The sequence below is a fragment of the Molossus molossus genome, unplaced genomic scaffold, assembly GCF_014108415.1.
Source record: "Molossus molossus isolate mMolMol1 unplaced genomic scaffold, mMolMol1.p scaffold_m16_p_21, whole genome shotgun sequence".
NCBI classification, from domain to species: domain Eukaryota; kingdom Metazoa; phylum Chordata; class Mammalia; order Chiroptera; family Molossidae; genus Molossus; species Molossus molossus.
In genome coordinates this window covers 5775909-5794187 of record NW_023425357.1, presented here as the reverse complement: position 1 = coordinate 5794187, position 18279 = coordinate 5775909, and the positions used below count along the sequence as shown (strand labels likewise).

General features: G+C 49.3%; 1 protein-coding gene across 1 annotated transcript; it reads right to left on the bottom strand.

Annotated features, from left to right (window-relative positions):
* Nucleotides 1-12271: 12271 nt before the first annotated feature.
* Nucleotides 12272-16258, bottom strand: KLK14 (kallikrein related peptidase 14). Its single transcript, XM_036274983.1, has 5 exons — nt 16219-16258; nt 15345-15516; nt 13410-13663; nt 13136-13272; nt 12272-12424 (listed from the first exon to the last, which is right to left on the bottom strand). The coding sequence occupies exons 1-5, from the start codon at nt 16256-16258 to the stop codon at nt 12272-12274; spliced, it is 756 nt and encodes a 251-aa protein (XP_036130876.1).
* Nucleotides 16259-18279: the final 2021 nt, after the last annotated feature.

Sequence of the window (18279 nt, the reverse complement as noted above, 5' to 3'; positions counted from 1 at the left end):
TAAAATCAGTAAAGGAAAAAACTTTTTTTAAATATTTTAAAAATGTTTATTGATTTTAGAGGAAGAGAGAGCGAGAGAGAGAAACATTGATTTGTTGTTCCACTTACTTATGCAATCATTGGTTCATTCTTGTATGTGCTCTGACCGGGGATTGAACCCACAACCTTGGTGCATCAAGACTATACCCTAACCAACTGAGCTACCTGGCCAGGGCTTAAAAGATAATTAAAAAAAAAAAAAGATCTAACCATGATTCTTCTACATATATAAAATGAATATATGTCTAAGATTTTATTTTGATTCATTAACAAGTGATAAAATATTCAAGATGTTACAAAGAATCCCACATATGTAGACAATAAAAAATGCTGAAATGAATTTATAAACAGATATAAAACTGTCTTATTCTACATGGTGGGGAGGGAAATTGTACTTCTACCTGACAAAGCTTATTTGTATGTTATGGGCAAGAATTATGTGTACTCTATCAGCTATCTATAATTTACAGAGTTGTAAAACAGCTCAAAGACAATAACAGAAGCAGAGACCCCCCTCTCCCCCAAATCTGTTGACCCATCTGGTTTTCCATCAGAGACACCTGTTGTGTCTATATCGACATCTCTCACAATTTTTCCGTACAGTAGGGTCAGGTTTAGGGTGGGTCTGATAACTGCACTGGGAACGCAAGTGAGTTTGGGGAGTAGAATGGACATGCAGTGAGGATGGGGTTGGAACTGGTTTAGGGGAAAGGACTCATTTGTGGTTGGGAGGAATCTGTCGATAAGATTGTTGATGGAGGGCTGTCGGGTTGGGGCCGGAGATGGTGCCAAGACTAAAGTTTTGGATGGAGAGGTGTTGAAATACAGTAGAGTTGGTGTTGTGGGTTGACACTGATAATGAAGACTAGACATGAGGTTGAGTGTATGTGTTGAGGTAGGGTTTTGATGGGAGTGGGCTGGGCCATAGCTGTAAACTCCTCTCGAGGTGCCGGAGAAGCAGCTTTCCTTCTGCACCCACCTCACAGGGCTGGAGTGGGAGTGGACACTGAGTTCATTCTTTTCCCACAGAGTTGGGTTCAGGCTGGGTGGCAAGAGGGAGGATGCCGGGTTAAATGAGGTGACAGGCTTGCGTGGGAAGTCAGGGTACCTGTGCCCTCTTGTGGCCTGGGTCCACACTTCCACAAAAGCCTTCCTTACTTGGGAAGGGCTGGAACCTGGAGTGGGGGTGGCTAGCTTTGGCATTGGCTGAGGGGTGAGGACGAGGTCAATGCTGATATTAGAGCTTATGATTGGCCAGGGCTTAGGTTGGCTGACTCTCGTTGAAGTGAGGTCATGGACCCACGGAGGGTTGAGCATGTGCCACCCCCTCACTTGACCAGTAAGGCACCCGGAGTCCATGGAGGGCAGTGGGCTGCTGAAAGTCACCCAACAGCTAGACCAAGTCCAGGTGTATTGTCTCACAGATTGGGGTCCTTCCCCCATCAGAGAGTATGGCTGGGGAAAGAAGGCCCAGAAAAGGAGACGGTATTCCTAGTAGTTGAGAGCTGAGACTCAAGTTCAAGTGACAAGGACACTCTGTGTCGTGGTGTCCCCGTTTGCACAATGGCATTATCAACAGCACCTACCCCCTAGAGGAGAGTTACATGAGTTAATGTTGGAAGGCGCTTACGTGCCTAATATGGACCCAGGGCCACCGATGTGCTTGTTAAATAGGTAAAGCTGGAGATGGAGGCAGCCTGAGGTTCCTGGAAGCCCCACCCGAGCTTGGCTTCAAAATGGGGTTCTTTGTGAAGCAGGAACTGGAAGTTCTGGTTGGAAGTGTTGGCTGGGACGAGAAAGTTGGCCCCACAACAAGGCCTAGAGGTGAGGCCCTGATACAAGAAAGGCAAAGGGAGAAATACACAGAGATAGACAGACAAAGTGGGTGGTAGAGGATGGGAAATGGAGAGAGAGAGAGAGAGAGAGAGAGAGAGAGATACAAAGACATAAGAGATAGAGAGGTGTCCCCAGAAAAACCAGACTTGAGATGCACAAGGAGTCGAGAGCCATGAATTAATTCTTTAAAAAAAAATTTTTTTTTTTTATCCTCGCCTGAGGACATTTTTGCATTCATCTTCAGATAGAGCTAGAGGGGAGAGGGAGGGAGAGAGAGAGAGAAACATTGATGTGAGAGAGACACATCGACTGGTTGCCACCCACACGACCCCAACTGGGGCCAGGGACAAACTGCAACCGAGGTACGTGCCCTTAGCGGGAACCAAACCCTGGTCTCTCCAGACCGTGGGCTGATGCTCTAACCGCTGAGCCAAACCAACCAGGGCGTCTCTCCTATTTCTAAAGTCTGCATCTCTGTCTAAAACAGACCCATCCACTTGTGCTCAGTATCCCGTCCCCTCTTGTCTTCATGAGGACATTATTCTAACTGGCTCTTTTCTTTTGTCTGCATCATTAATTTTTCCTCCACCAATGAGCTGTCCCATTAGCATAAAAACATGCTACGATTTCTCCTGTGTTCCATTAAAAGAAAAAAATTTGTTAGTCCTCATCCATGGATATTTTTTCCATTGATTTTTAGAGAGAGTGGAAGGGAAGGAGGGAAGGAGAGAAAGAGAAACATCGATGTGAGAGAGACACATCGATTGGTTGCCTCCCGCACATGTCCCAACTGGGGCCGGGAATCGAACCTGCAACCCAGGTACAAGCCCTTGACCAATAATCAAACCTGTTACCCTTCAATGCTTGGGCCGAGGTTCTAACCACCAAGCAACACTAGTCAGGGCTAAAAGAATTTTAAAAAACCTCTCTAACTGCCCTGGCCAATGTGGCTCAGTTGGTTGAGGCATATACCCAAGTTGGGGGTTTGATCCCCTGTTGGGGTGCATACAGGAGGCAACCAATCGATGTTTCTCTCTCACATTGATGTTTCTCTCTCTCCCCCTTCCTGTCTCTCTAAAATCAATTTTATTTATTTATTTTTTTCCATTTAGCATCAGATAGAGTCGGAGGGAGGGAGAGAGAGAGGGAGAAAGACAAACATCTATGTAAGAGAGACACATTGACCGGCTGCCTCTTGCACGACCTGACCAGGGCCAGGGATAAACCGCAACTGAGATACATGCCCTTGACCAGAATCAAACCCTCAACTCATTGGTCCTCCGGCCGACGCTTTAGCCATTGAGCCAAACCGGCCAGGACACTAAAATCAATTTTAAAACTTGATACAATAAATAATAAAATAAAAACTTCTCGAACCTTCATGTTCTCCTGGCCAACGTGTTACTCCCCTGGACTGCAATTCTGCTCTGAAGAGTCGGCCACACTCACTGTCTGCAATTTCTCACCTCTTGTTCTCTCTCGTGTCCCCTCCCTGCAGGCTTTCGACCCCACTGCTCTGCTGACTGTGCCCCCGCTAAGGACACCAATAACTTCCATGTTGCTGAACCCAGTGGCCAGCTCTTCAGGGTTCATCTTACTTGAATTTTCAGCAGCACTTCTGGGGCACCACGCCCTTCTGGTCTTCCTTGTAACTCACTGGCTGCTCCTCATCCGTGCCTGATGCTGTTGGCTCATCTCCTCGATCTCTACGTGGTGGGACATCTCAGGACTCAGCACTTGATCCTCTTCTCTCTTCCGTCTACGCTCACTCCCTTGGCGACCTCATCTGGTCTTGTGGCTTTAAATACCATCCACAGGCTGACGACTCCCAAATGTGTGTCTCCAGCCAGACCTCACTCTAGAGCTCTTGGCTTAGCATCCACCTGCCTACTCATATCTCCATGTTCAAAACCAAACTCCTGTCCTCGACTCCTCTGAGGTCCCACACAGGCTCCTCTTGCAGCCTTGGTCTTCTCAGTAAATGGTCCTTCCACGCCTTGGCCTAAAGCTCCGTCTCGACGTTGAATTCCTTTTCTCATACCACACGTCCATTTTGTTACCAAACCCCGTCGACTCTACCTTCAAAATAGATCCAGAATCTGCCCATTTCTCAACACCTTTCATCCTCACCACCCTGGTCCCTCCCAGTCACCATTAGCTCTCACCTGTATTATTGTAGGTTTACTATGTAGTCTCCCTGTTTCTGTCCTCGTCCGCCTACATCTGGTTTGCAACACAGCAGCCAGACTGACCTTTTAAAAACTAAGCCAGGGCAGGTCACTCCTCTTCTCCAAACCCTGCAATGCCTTCTACCTCACTCAGAGTGAAAGTCAAGTCTTCTTAGGATGGCCTACAAGGCTGTAGACTATCTAGTTCAAACAGTCCTTTGGGGTCATCTACCTGTCACTCCTGCCCCTCTCGTGCCAGGTGTACCCCCATCTCAAGGCTGTTCCCGCTGGGGGAACCCTCCTCCAGGTTTCTCTTATTCTTGTCATTTTCTCCATGAAAACTTCCTTGACTCCTGTAACTGGGTATCCCAAGACGGGTTCAATGAATCACCCGAAGGATTCACAGAACTCAGAAAAGCTGCTGTACTCATGGTTTTGGTTTTATGACAGCAAAAGGCTACCAATTAACATGAATAAAAGAAAATAGCACACAGGGCAGAGCCCGGGAGAGGCACAAGCTCCCTGTTATCCTCTCCTGGTGTAATCAGGTGGAGAACCCTTAATTCTCCCAACGATGATGTTTGGCAACACATACAGAGTGCTGTCCACCAGGGGAGCTCGCCGGAACTTTGGTGTCTAGGTATTTTATTGGGTGTTGGTCATGTAGGCACAGCTACCTTGCCTTTGTGGTTGACCTTAATCTCTAGGTCCTCCAGAAATAAAACTGATACAACATGCTCTGAGAACTCCACCAGAAGTCACCTTGTTAGAATAGTCTCTCTGGTATGGTCCAGGGCCCCCAGGTAAACAAAACAGGATATTGCAGATGCTTAGTGGTTATCTCCCAGAAGCCAGGCAAAAGCCAAATCTTTTGTTGTAATGTGCAGGGCTTGGACAGCCTGCTGAGTTAACAACCCTTCATGGCACAACCATACACTTAACATTGCAACTCTTAAGGATGTAAAATACAGCACAGGAAATACAGGCAATAATATTGTAAAAACTATGTATGGTGCCAGGTGGGTACTAGACTTATCAGGGGGATCACTTCGTAAATTATATAAATGGCTAAACCCTATGCTGTACACCGGAAACTATTGTAAAATAATAAATGTCAACTGTAATGGACAAAGTAAAGGGGATTCACCCATTAACAGGATAATTGAAGTCCTGCTGGTGGGTAGAAAGTGTGTGTATGACAATTTTTATTTTATTTTATTTTATTTATCCTCACCTAAGGACATTATTTTGATATTTTGTTCAGATAGAGTGAGAGAGAGAGAGAGAGACATCGATGTGAAAGGGACACATCGAGTGGTTGCCACCCACATGACCCAATTAGGGCCGGGGACAAACTGCAACCGAGGTACGTGCCCTTAGCAGGAACCAAACCCGGGTCTCTCCAGACCGCAGGCCAATGCTCTAACCGCTGAGCCAAACCAGCCAGGGCTATTTTATTTTTATTTATTGATTTTGGAGAGAGAGAAGAAGGGAGGGAGAGAAAGAAAGAAACATTGATTTATTGTTCCACTTATTTATGCATTCACTGGTTGATTCTTGTATGTGCCCTGACAGAGGGTCAAACCCGCAACCTTGATGTATCAGGATGATGCTCCAACCAACTGAGCTACCCAGCCAGGGCTTGTATGACAATTAAAAAAAACAACATTGCAATCCTTCTCTGAAATCCTTAGTCTCCATGGCTCACTCCCATCTGTAATACTTTATGTTTTACTTATTCATTTGTTTCTTTGTCTGCCTCTTTTCTAGAAGTGAATTCTCCAAGGGCAGAGGTGTTTATCTGTTTTATTCCTTGAACAGTACTTGGAACATAATACCATTCAATGAATATTTGCTGGATGAATGAATGAACTACTGGCATTATCGAGGGTGTGGGGAGACAGGAACCCTTCTTATCTGGACAAAAACCTGCTGGTACTTGGTGAAATTGATTAAAGAGTAGGCCTTTTGGTCCAGTAGTCCTGCTCCTGTCCTCCAGAGGTGTGTCCTAAAGGTACATAAGGGGCATGTGCCCTATCAAAATTTAGGACAGGAATTTGGAGGGCCTGTAGGGGGAGCTCTCACACCCTGTGTTGTGGACAGAGCCTCATAGGAACCACTCTATGTTTACATTGTAGCTCTATGGTTGTAACAACCCCTCCCCTTAGCTTTTCCCCCCCCCCAGTACAAAGTACTTCTTTTATCTCTGTCCTGCCATGACTTCCACATGTCTGGCCTTGGCAGCACTTACTGGATTGTCGTTCTTTTTCCTGAATAAATCCTTTTTGGTGACCAAATACCAAGTTGACTTTTGTTTATGGTCGACACCCCAAATAGTCATTGCACGAATTGCTTGGGTTCAGTGAAGGTAACCTAGATGTGTCCATCACTGGGAGAAGGGGTCATTAACATGGTGGAAAATAAAGTGGAGCCAAAATAAATTGCAAATTTCTAACTGGGCAGGGCATGGTGGGTAGTCCCACCACGAGCCTATCACTTCTTTCTTTCTTATTTATTTATTATTTTTATTTTTAATCCTCATCTGAGGATTTTTTTTTTGATTGATTTTAGAGAAAGAGGAAAGGAGAAGAAGAGAGAGAAATATCAATTGATTGTCTCCCCCATGTACCACAGCCAAGGATCAAACCCAAAATCTCGGTATGTGCCATGACCAGAAATCAACATGAGACCCTGCAGTGCACAGGACAAGGGTTCCAACTAACTCAGCCACACCAGCTAGGGCTAAAAAAAAATGTTTAAATTGATTTTGGAGAGAAAAAGGAAGGGGGAGAGAGAGGGTCGGGGGAGAGAAAGAGAGAGAGGGAGAAACATTAATGTGTTGTTCCACTTATTTATGCATTCATTGGTTGCTTCTTGTATGTGCCCTGACTGGGGATTGAACCCGAAACCTTGGTGGGATATTTGTCCATTGATTTGCAGACAGAGTGAAAGGGAGGGAAGGAGAGGGAGAGAAAGAAAAATACCCATGTGAGGCACATTGATTGGTTGCCTCCTGAATGACTCATCAGTTTGGCTCAATTAAAGTCTTAAACAATTATCTACAGGTTTGGATGTTTCTGGCCTCCATGGGGTCGACACCATGGGATGGTGCTTCTCAAATTTTAATATTCACGGAGTCCTCTGGGGATCTTGGTAAAATGCAGATTCTGGATTAGTTGGTGTGGGGTGGGGGTCCAAGACTCAACATTTTATGAGCTTTAGGTGATAATAATTCTGCTGTTCTTGGGACCATGGTCTGAGAAGCAAGGGTGCAGACTTGAGTAGAACTGTACCAGTGAACTTTCTGCAATAATGGAAATGTTTTATTTATTGGCACTATCTAATTTGGCTACCGCTAGCCGCACGTGGTTGTTGAGCGGCAAAATGTAGCAGTGAGACTAAGGGATGGAAGTTTAACATGGGTTAAATTCAGTTAATTTTATTTTTATTTAAAATTTTTATTTCTTTATTGATTTGAGAGAGAGAGAGGAAGGGAAAGGGAGAGAGGGATAAGAACATCGATTGGCTGCTTCCTGCATACCCCCACTGGAGTTTGGGCCCACAACCTGGGCATGTGCCCTGACCGGAAATAGAACTGGAGACCTCTTGGTGCATGAGTCAACACTCAACCACTGAGTCACACCAGCCGGGCCAGTTAATTTTAATTTTAAAATGACCACATGTGCCCTGGCTGGTGTGACTCGGCTGAGTGTCGTACCATACACTGAAAAGGTCTTGGGTTCGATTCTCGGTCAGGGCACATACCCAGGTTGCAGGTTCAATCCCCAGTCAGGGTGTGTATGGGAGGCAACCAATCAGTGTTGTTCTCTCATATCAGTGTTTCTCTCTCTCTCTCTCATCAATAAAAACATATCCTCGGGTAAGGATTAAAAAGCAAACAAATAAATAAAAATGTAGACATGCGGTTAGTGGCTACTACGTGGATCACAGCTTGAGAAGACTGCGGCAATTAGAAGCAATACGCTAGACGAGCAAACAGCATATGGAATGAGATCGTCTACTTAGTATGGCAACCTGACCCCACTCACTTTCCTTTGTACCCCGTTTCATTCCATCTGAAATGCTGTCGACATTAGAAGGGTCCAAACCTGTCAATAATTTTTGTACGTGTTTATTTTAACCAAACCGAAGACACATGCCGGGGAGCAAGATCTCAAATGCTCCGGAGAATAAAAGTTCTGGGGTTTCTTTTATGCCCTCGGAATTAAGGAAGGAACGCAGATTACATGGAGGTGGGAGAAAGCAGGGCGGGGATCGAATTCTGCGCCCTGTGAGTCTAGATGCACAGAGACAATGGCCAGGGCTGATTTAAAACCCTTCCCTAAAGAAGTTATATGCTGGACTACCCACCATGACCTGCCCAGTTAGGAATTTATGATTGGACCACCCTATGAGGTTATTCTTCATAAAGCTCCCCCTCCCTTTTTTGGTTCACAACACCGTGGATTGTATTTGCAACATTTCCTACACAAGTAAGAAACAAAGGGGTGTCGATGAAATTATGACATAATGCGAAGTAAGACACTATCACTTAGTTCTAATATGCCCTCCCACTTTAGAAATGTTAAAAATGGCCTGGCCAGTGTGGCTCAGTGGGTTGAGGTTCGTCCCAATGACGGAGAGGTCCAGGTTTGATCCCCGGTCAAGGCACATGCCCAGGCTGCGGGCTTAATCCCCACCAGGGGGCGTGCAGGAGGCAGCCAATCGATGTTTCTCTCTCACAGGGATGTTTCTCTGTCTAAAAAATTAATAAAAACATTAAAGTAATAGAAGTGTTAAAAATGGGAAAGTCGTGTGCATTCGAGAAACAATAAAATATGATACTCAACCATCACAGCTGGGAGTATAGGTTGGAAATTCGATTAAAGCAATCGTTAAAGTAGGTCTGCTTTTTTTTTTTTTTAAATCCTCACCCAAGGACATTTTCCATTTTTTGTTCAGATAGAGTGGGAGGAAGAGAGAGAGAGAGAGAGAACCATAGACGTGAAGGGGACACATAGAGTGGCCACCACCCGCACGACCCACGAGGGTCAGGGACAAACTGCAACCGAGTACGCACCCCTAGCGGGAACTGAACCCGGGTCTCTCTGGACCGCAGGCTGACGCTCTAACTGCTGAGCCAAACCGGCCAGGGCTAAAGTATGTCTGTTTATCTTTATAGAATGTAGTCCAAGAGTTACAGCAGGGCTATATCCTCATCCCTCTGGGGCCTGAAGCCACCCAAGTACACAACTGCTTTTCTTCCCTTTCCTCCCAGAGCTGGTTGGGCCGTGTGTGTGTGTGTGTGTGTGTGTGTGTGTGATCGCCCCAGAAGGTGCAGCCTCCATTACCCAGCAAACTTTTTTTTTTTTAATTTTAAAAAACATATTAATTTTTAGAGAGAGAGAAGAAGGGGAAAGAGGGGGGCGGGATAGAAAGAGAGAGAATGTGTTGTTCCACCCACTTATGCACTCACTGGTTGATTCCTGTGTATCCCCTGACTGGGGATTGAACCCACAACCTCCGAGCATCAGAATGCTGCTCCAGTCAACTGAGCTACCAGGCCAGGGCATTTCTCAGCAGTCTTTTGAGCTGCTGTGGTCCCACAACCGCCACCTCAGAATTCTCTGATTCTGTACTGTCCCCCGCAGCACAGTGAATGAACATGGGTGAAGCCACTGCATGCCACTCTGTGTGACCTCTGGAGTGACCTAGCACAGAACTATGAGAATATGGACACCAATGTCATCGGGTTGCTCCCAGGCTGACCTGTCCAGTAGTGTGTTGGTAAGGGTTTAACAGCAGCTCTCTGATCTGTACTGTTTGCCAATTTCTGTGGTGAAAATACTGCCCCTTGAGCTGTTATCAACCTACCAATGCAAAGTCGCTCGACAGGGAATCAGAAAGATGCGCAGAAGCCCACCATTGCAGATGTAATGTGATAGACATAAATAATGTCAAAGCATGGATACTGGTAAAAATAATTAGGAATTGACAAGTTTCTAGTGTTTGTGGACTTTGTAGATTGTTTTTTTTTTTAACCTTCACCTGAGGGTATATACGTTTTTACTGATTTTATATAGAGAGGAAGGGATAGAGTGCAACGTCGATGTGAGAGAGAAACATCAATCGGTTGCCTCCTGTGAGCCCTGGCCAGGGATCGAACCCAAAACCTAGGTATATGCCCTGACCGGGAATCAAACCTGCAACCTTTTGGTATACAGGACAATGCTCCAACTAACTGAGCCACCTGGCCAGGGCTGGACTTTGTTTATAATATACCTTGTTTAATTGTAAGTTTATGTAATTTAATTTTTAATCATGGCTGTGTTTAGCAACCTGCTCTCCGAATTCCTGAAAATTTGCCAACAGGCTCCTCTGGGCTGGAGTGAGCTGGCCGTGGTACACGCTGGGCCTGCCGCCCAGCTCAAGTTTATTGACCATTTTACTTCCCGGGACTCTCTACTTTACTTTGAAATCAAGTTTCGCGTTTCTTGCCTGTCATCTGCTGCTAGAATGGAGCTCTGAGAGGAAGCATTTAGTCTTGTCGGGCTTATTCCAAGTTCCACCTTTTCGAACATGCCTGGTGCACAGTAGATGCCCAATAAATAGACCAATGTCTGGTGCACAGTAGGTGCCCAATAAATAGACCAATGTCTGGTGCACAGTAGGTGCCCAATAAGACAGTTGCCGATGAATGCAAGTAAGAAAGTGAAATTCATAACACAATGGTTCCCTGTGAATTAGAAGCAACAATGCAACAATGCACGGCATTGGAGGCCACCTGTGTCTGTGCCTGTGGGGAGGGAGGAGACCTAGGCCGGGGATGACTGGTGGAAATAGACCAATATAACGAGAGCAGGGCTCTGCCGGGACTTGAACTCCAAAGTGTGATGAACTCAACTCTTTTCACCTGATATCTGATTAGGACAAAGAGGACTTCTCTATTTGCATAGGGTTTTCCAGGAAATAGTACATCATTGCCCTCCCTGCCCTGGACCTCAGCTGTCCCTGCTCACATAACCCAGATAGGAGGATGGGGAGAAGTGGTCCTGTTCACGGTCACACTGCAAAGCTGAAGGGGCCTCTTTCACACCAGATACGGTGGATGGAGGGGGTGGGCGGTCAACCCCCATGGAACTGTCCCATTCAGCCAGTGTCAGGTTCGGCCCCTAGCCCTGCTCCGTGGAGCTGCTGTGTGCATATGTGTTGGATGGATTCAATGAACAGATGAACGGAATTTAGGATTCTTTGATTTTTATTATTATTTATCTGATTGACAGAGACACCAAGAGTGTTGAAAATTGTCTTCTTTGGAAGATGTTGCCAAGTTTGTTGCCTTCATGCTTCAACCCTCTGTGTCTAGGGTGGTGATGCTGTGGGGGTGGGGACAGCCTCTGAGGAACTGCTCTGGGAGAGGGAGTTCTGAGCAGGTCAGGACTCGGGTGCTGGGGCCTGGGCTCCTGGGTCTGAGGGAGGAGGGCTGGGGGCCTGGACTCCTGGGTCTGAGGGAGGAGGGGCTGGGGGCCTGGACTCCTGGGTCTGAGGGAGGAGGGGCTGGGGGCCTGGACTCCTGGTCTGAGGGAGGAGGGCTGGGGGCCTGGACTCCTGGGTCTGAGGGAGGAGGGGCTGGGGGCCTGGACTCCTGGGTCTGAGGGAGGAGGGCTGGGGCCTGGACTCCTGGGTCTGAGGGAGGAGGGCTGGGGGCCTGGACTCCTGGTCTGAGGGAGGAGGGCTGGGGGCCTGGACTCCTGGTCTGAGGGAGGAGGGCTGGGGGCCTGGACTCCTGGTCTGAGGGAGGAGGGCTGGGGGCCTGGACCCTGGGTCTGAGGGAGGAGGGGCTGGGGGCCTGGACTCCTGGGTCTGAGGGAGGAGGGGCTGGGGGCCTGGACTCCTGGGTCTGAGGGAGGAGGGCTGGGGGCCTGGACTCCTGGTCTGAAGGAGGAGGGGTGGGGTCTGGACTCCTGGGTCTGGGGGAGGAGGGGCTGGGGCCTGGGCTCCTGGTCTGAAGGAGGAGGGGTGGGGTCTGGACTCCTGGGTCTGAGGGAGGAGGGGCTGGGGCCTGGGCTCCTGGGTCTGGGGGAGGAGGGCTGGGGGCCTGGACTCCTGGGTCTGAGGGAGGAGGGCTGGGGGCCTGGGCTCCTGGGTCTGGGGGAGGAGGGGCTGGTCTTGAGCGGAGCGAGCAGGTCTGGGCAGCGAGTGAGCAGCGCTGTTCTGTTACACTGACCATCATGTGTTCCGCATGGTTCGCTGGATCCAGTTGTAGTACTTGCAGAGGTTGGTGTAGACTCCCGGGTAGCCAGCCTTGGCACAGCGCTCCATCCCCCAGGACACGAGGCCCTGGAGTTTTCCTCTGCACACCAGGGGTCCCCCGGAATCTCCCTGAGGGGGACAGTCCAATGGAGACACCCACAGACAGATGGTCAGAGCCATATGCACGGAGAAGCCGAGAGGCGGCGATGGGGAAGCGCGTGGGCTGAGAGCCTGGCAGGTGGGGAGGGGGCTCTGCAGACATCTCCATTGGGGTTCGGGTCACTTCCTTGCCTCTTCTTCGGTTCCTGCTGTCTCTGGGTCTCACTGAGCCCATTTTCATCTTAGCTCTGTCTCTAGAAAACTGCGTGTGTCTCATCATATCCCCCTGCTCTGGGAGATGGATTAGATGTCTAGAGGCCCTGAGCACAGATTCCCAGGTGCCCAGTGACCAGAGCCATGAGCAGGCGCTGCTCCGTGCTCTTTTTTTTTTTTTGGTACGTGCCCCTAGCGGGAACCGAACCCAGGACTCTCTGGTCCGCAGGCCAACGCTCCAACCGCTGAGCCAAACCAGCCAGGGCAGCTCCGCGCTCTTTCCATGGACTATCTCATCTAATTCCACCAACAGCTCGAAGAGGTGCTACCTCTGCTTGGCAGATGAGGAAACCGAGGCACAGAGGGATTAGGTTCATTACAAGGGCTTACAGCCAGGAGGCGGCCTGGCTATTACAATCTCTCTCGGTCTTGGGGGACCCCCTGCTGATTTTCATGCTCCTGAGATCCTTTTGTACTAAAGTCCCAGCCCCGAGTCACCCTTCCTCCGACTCTCAGTCTGGGCCTCACCTGACACGAGTCCTTCCCGCCTTGCGGGACTCCCGCACAGACCATGCCTGCAGTGATGGCCCCGGAATAGGCCTTCTGACACTGCTGATCAGGGGTGATGCTGATGTTCACGCACTGCAGAGCGTTAGGGTACCTGGCTGGGGAGGCACTGAGTGGTCATGACTTGGGTCCACCTTCCAACAGGCCCCAGGAATGTGGGGACTTACCTCCTCCTCCCTCAGACCCAGAAGCCCAGCCCTCAGCCCGCTCCTCTCCGGGATGCAGGACTCCTCACCAATGGGGCTGGATGTGGTGCCCCAGCCTGACACACGGCAGGGAGTGTGTGGGCTGCTGCAGTTCTGGGCCACAGTGATGGGCTTCACCGCCCTCCCCAGCCGAGCGGGCCGCTCCAGCCTCAGCAACATCAAGTCATTGTCGTGGGTCCGGGAGTTATACTGGGGGTATGGCACCTGTTGAACTACGCGCAGCACCTGCTGGGTGGCCTCATGCTTCTTCAGGTTGTGCTTGCCCAGAGCTACCCGAAGGATCCTGGCCCATGACGCACAAGAGTAATGTTGCTCATGATCTGACCTGGAGAGACCCCTCTCCATGCTCCAGCCCCATTCCCTCCAACTCTAGGCTGAGCATTTGCTGGCCTCTGTGCCCTCTCCCATGGCCTGGGTATTCTCTCCTGGCCTAGTCCCACCAGCCTCCCTCCTTCCTTGAGCTGTGCTCTGGCTTCTGGCTTGAGTGTAAGGGGATGGTTGGGACTTCTCGGCCAGTGCCAGGTTCTAGGCTCTGTATTCTAAGTCAGACTCTGGACTATGGTTCTAGGGTCTAAATCAGAATTGATATTCTGGCTTAGACTCCAGGGAAGCTCCATCCTTGTTCTAGCGTGGCCTCTGGGTTCTATACCCTTTGGATTTTGGAATCTAAGCTAGGATTTTGGTTCTAGATTGAGTCTGGATTGCGGCATACTTTCTAGATACCAGTGTGAGTTTACCGTTCTAGGTTAAGCTGAGGGTTGGGTTTTGAGCTCTACACTATGTATGGCTTGAATCTAGGTTCTGGATGTTGATTTGAGCTTTCAGTTTCGGGGTAGGGTGAGGATGCTATATTGACCAATGCATTAAGACGTGAGCTACCGATTCTGGATGCTGATATGAGCTCCAGTTTCTAGACTGAGTTCTGGGCTCTTGCTTAAGTTCTGGCTTATGACCTGGGTTTTAGACAATGGTTTGAGCTCTGTACTCCAGTTGGGCTTAGGGTTCTAAATATTGGTCTGCAGTCTTGATTCTCGGCTGGGCTCTGTTTCCCATCAAATGACAGGTTTATCTGGGCTCTTTGTTTTAGACTCTGGCCTGAGTCCTTGACCTCAGGTTGGGCTCTGGGTTCTAAATGGAGCTCCTGGGCCCAAGTTTCTAGATGCTGGCTTGCATTCTGAGTTTTATATTCTAGACTCTGGGCTGAGTTCTGGGCTCTAGGTTCTAAACTGAACTTCAGTTTATGGCATTAGATCTTATTTATAGGCAGTAGGACCTATCTGGGGCCTGGGTTCCAGGTTTAGGTCTAGAACCTTAGAGGGGTTATGAGTTCTGCGTGGGGCTTCAGATTATGGTCTGCATTCTGGGATTTAGACACTGGGTTGTGGTCTAAGTTCTAGGCCACTCAAAGAGGAGCTATAGATGAGACTCCAAACTAAATATTGGATCCAGAAGGTACTCTGGATTCTGCTTCTACCCTTCACTCTGAGCTGTTTGTTCCAGCTACAAGTGAGGTTCTAGATTTATGGTTGGACTATCGGTTCTAAACCAGACTCTGGATTCTAGGCCGTGTTATGAGAGGGGTCCTGGGTTTCTAAATGTAGACTGTGCCCCAAATTCAACCACCAATCTACAATGGGCTCCTAATCTTAATCTTTATGTAAGAGCCCGGCCTCCGTATGGATCTCGAGGTTACGCATTAGGTTCTAGGTTCTGTGTGGGCCTCCAAGCTGGTGTATGGGTTCTAATCTGTCAATCTGCTTTCAAAATCTAAACTGAGTTCCAGATGTATGGCTGGATTCCGTATTCTGAGCTGTGTCTGTGGTTCTAGGCTCTTATCTAGACCCCCCCAAACCAGGACCCAGCTACTACTTTAGGTTCTGCACAGGGGTCCAGGTTCTCAGCTGAGCTCTGGGGCTCCTAACAGGAATTCTCTTGGCATAAGAATAGGAGGAGGTGTGACTCACAGGCGGGAACAGTGAGCAGCGGTGATGACCCACTGGTCTGACAGCACGGCCCCCCCACAAAGGAAGCGACGCGTGATACCTGCCAGCAGGGCTGCCTGCCATGGCTGGGAATGCTGGAGGCATGGGTAGCCACCAATTATTTTGTTCTCATCATCTTGGCTCTGTACCATGGCTAGAAACAGGCAAAGGTGGGGTGGGGAAAGCAGGTAAGCAAATGTCCTCCACTCCCCCCCACCCCCAGCTAGCTAAGATGCCCAGCACCCAAACCCCTCTTTCTATTCTGAACCCTTGACCTACCACACCCGTCTGCCCCACCCAATATGAGATATGCCCAACATGGCCCCCATCACTGTCCCAGTACAATAGAGAGCTTACTGCCTACTGCCCCCGTTGTTTGACCCAGGGTCTGCTATGTCTTCTGATCTTGAGAGCATTCTCCCATAAACACTTTCCATCATCATTTTTGACAATACTCCCCATTAATCCTCCTCTAACACATTCAAGGAGCCCCCTGTCCCACCTCCAAACTTGCCATTTAGTGTGGCCCCCCCAGGTTCCACCACCTTTCCCCACACCCACTCCATACTCCATACCATGTCCCTGCTGTGAGCCCACCACCCCATCGCCACCCCCACCATTATTTGGGAGCACCATATGGCCCTCCTTTCTCATATGAGCCCTGAAACCTCCTGATAGAACCGTGAATCAGCACTTAGGACCCCCCTCCAGCACATCTGTCAGCCTTGATTTCCAAACCACCACCCCATCTCTTCTCACCAGGTTACTCATGAACATCCTGGTCCCCAGGGCCCTTGCCCCTCCTTTCTCAATGTCTCCAGGGAACTTCCTACCCCGAACCCCACTTCTATCTTACCTATGGCCAAGATCTGAAGTGCGGTCAGCAGGAAGAACATTCTGGGGACTTGGGATTTGAGTTCTGGCAAAAACAGAGAGAAAGTGAGAGGGAGAAGGAGGCTGTGTCAGACCCAGAGGTTGAGGGACAGAGACGGCAAGAGTCTCTCACACAGAGACCGAGACCCTTAGGGACATGGATCCAGGACAGAGTCGAGGCCAGAGGGAGGGTCTGGGGTCCTCGGTGGCTGGAGGGAAGACGCTGAACAAGGCTCACGTCCGGCCTTGATGTCTTCCTGTGTGGAGGAAGTGGGGATGGTGCCTCACCTCCCTGTCACTCTGTGGAGGCCTTTTATCCCTGGTCTGGGCAGTTGGTCCTGCCCGCCCCCCACCCCGCCCTTCTCCTGACTTTTTTTTTTAATTGCTAAGTTCTCATTCCAAGACTCCCTGGTACCATCTCCTCCCTCTCCTCTCTGGCCAGAGAAGCAGCCACAGTTGTTAATGAGAAACCGCACCCCCCTGTGAAGCTGTTAGAATCTGGAAGGGATCCAAGGAGGGGGACCCCAGGGCAGGGTGGATGGGGTAAGGGAGTGCTCAGGAGAAGGTACTGGGAGGGGGTGAGGGAGGGAGGGACAGAGGCCGGAAATGTACCATGAAGATGGAGAGCCAGGGAAAGGGTAAGAAAAATACAGGCCCAGAGAGAGAAGTGTAAAAGGCAAAACTGAGAGAGATGGGGACAGAGAAGGCAGATAGAAAATGACAAGATGGGGCAGGAGGCACAGAGAGAGATTCATGGAGACATCAGTGTGGAAAAGCAGAGTGAGAAGCAGAGAGAACCGGGACGAAGGTGAAGACAGAATAGAAACAGACACAAGGAAAGAGAAAAGGTAAAGAGAGAGAGAAGAGGCAGAGGTGTCCCCCTTCCCCAAACACACACATGCGGAATAGTAGCCATGGTGACAGAAGGAGGTGCGGAGAGACCCTTGAAGGAGAGGAGGAGGATGAAGGATGAGGCAGAAGAAAGTGGGGAGAAGAGGGGGTGGTGGGTGCAAGACTGGTGATGGGGACAGGAACAGAGGAGGCAGCGATGGAGGGGAACAGCAGCCCAGAAAGAGAGAGGTGGGGTGGGGATGAGGAACCAGCAGGAGCCTGAGGTGCAGGAGGCCATCCTGTCTCCCATGTTTTCTCACTTTGTGGTCCTCACAGTCCTGGAAGGTGGGGGAGCAGGGGCCCTGTCAGAGAGGGGGAATCTCTGTGCAGAACTGGAGAGTAGGGTGCAGAAATAGAGGAAGAGATGGAGACCCAAAAGAAAAACGAAACAACAAGCAGACAAAAAAATAAACGAAAAAAAATTAAAAGAAAAGAAAACAACAACAAGCAGACAAAAAGATAAATGAAAAAAAAGAAAAAGAAAAGAAAAACAACAACAACAAGCAGACAAAAAGATAAATGAAAAAATAAAGACGACAAAAAAGGAAGAGAAAGAAAAAAGAAATAAAGGAGACGGAGACCCAGAGATAACAGGAGAGACAGAGCAGTGAGGGGAGGAAGGATTCCAGGAAGCCTGAGGTGGGGCTGAAACTGGACAACAATGGGTCCAGGTACCTGTCACTCCTTGAGCCAATTAAGCAGAGACAAGGTTGAATCATATGTGAGCCTTTAGTCCAATATCGCCGGCAGTACGGGAGAGCAGCTAGGTCATCCTGCAAAAATCTGCTCTCCACTCCCTTGATAGCCAGTCGCTTCTATTGGGTATCACATCAGGAAGTAGGCAAAAGGGAGTGTCGATGGGTAAAAGGATTGGGGAAGTAGGAAGAGAATATCAATGGCCCCCTCCACGACGAGTTCTCCATTATTCCCTCCCACCCCTTTCAGGGCCCTGGCTTTGGGGAACCCATCCTAACTTGGAGCAGGGCCAGTGTGCTGAGCCCCTCCTTCAGCCTCTTAAATTCCCTAATGACTGCAATTTGTCTCTGAGCCTGAGCAACCCCTCCCCAGACCACCACGCGGTGACTCAGGAGGCCGCCTCTCTGTTTTCTCCCTCCCTCACTGGCCCAGGGCTGGCTCCCAAACCACTTTCCCG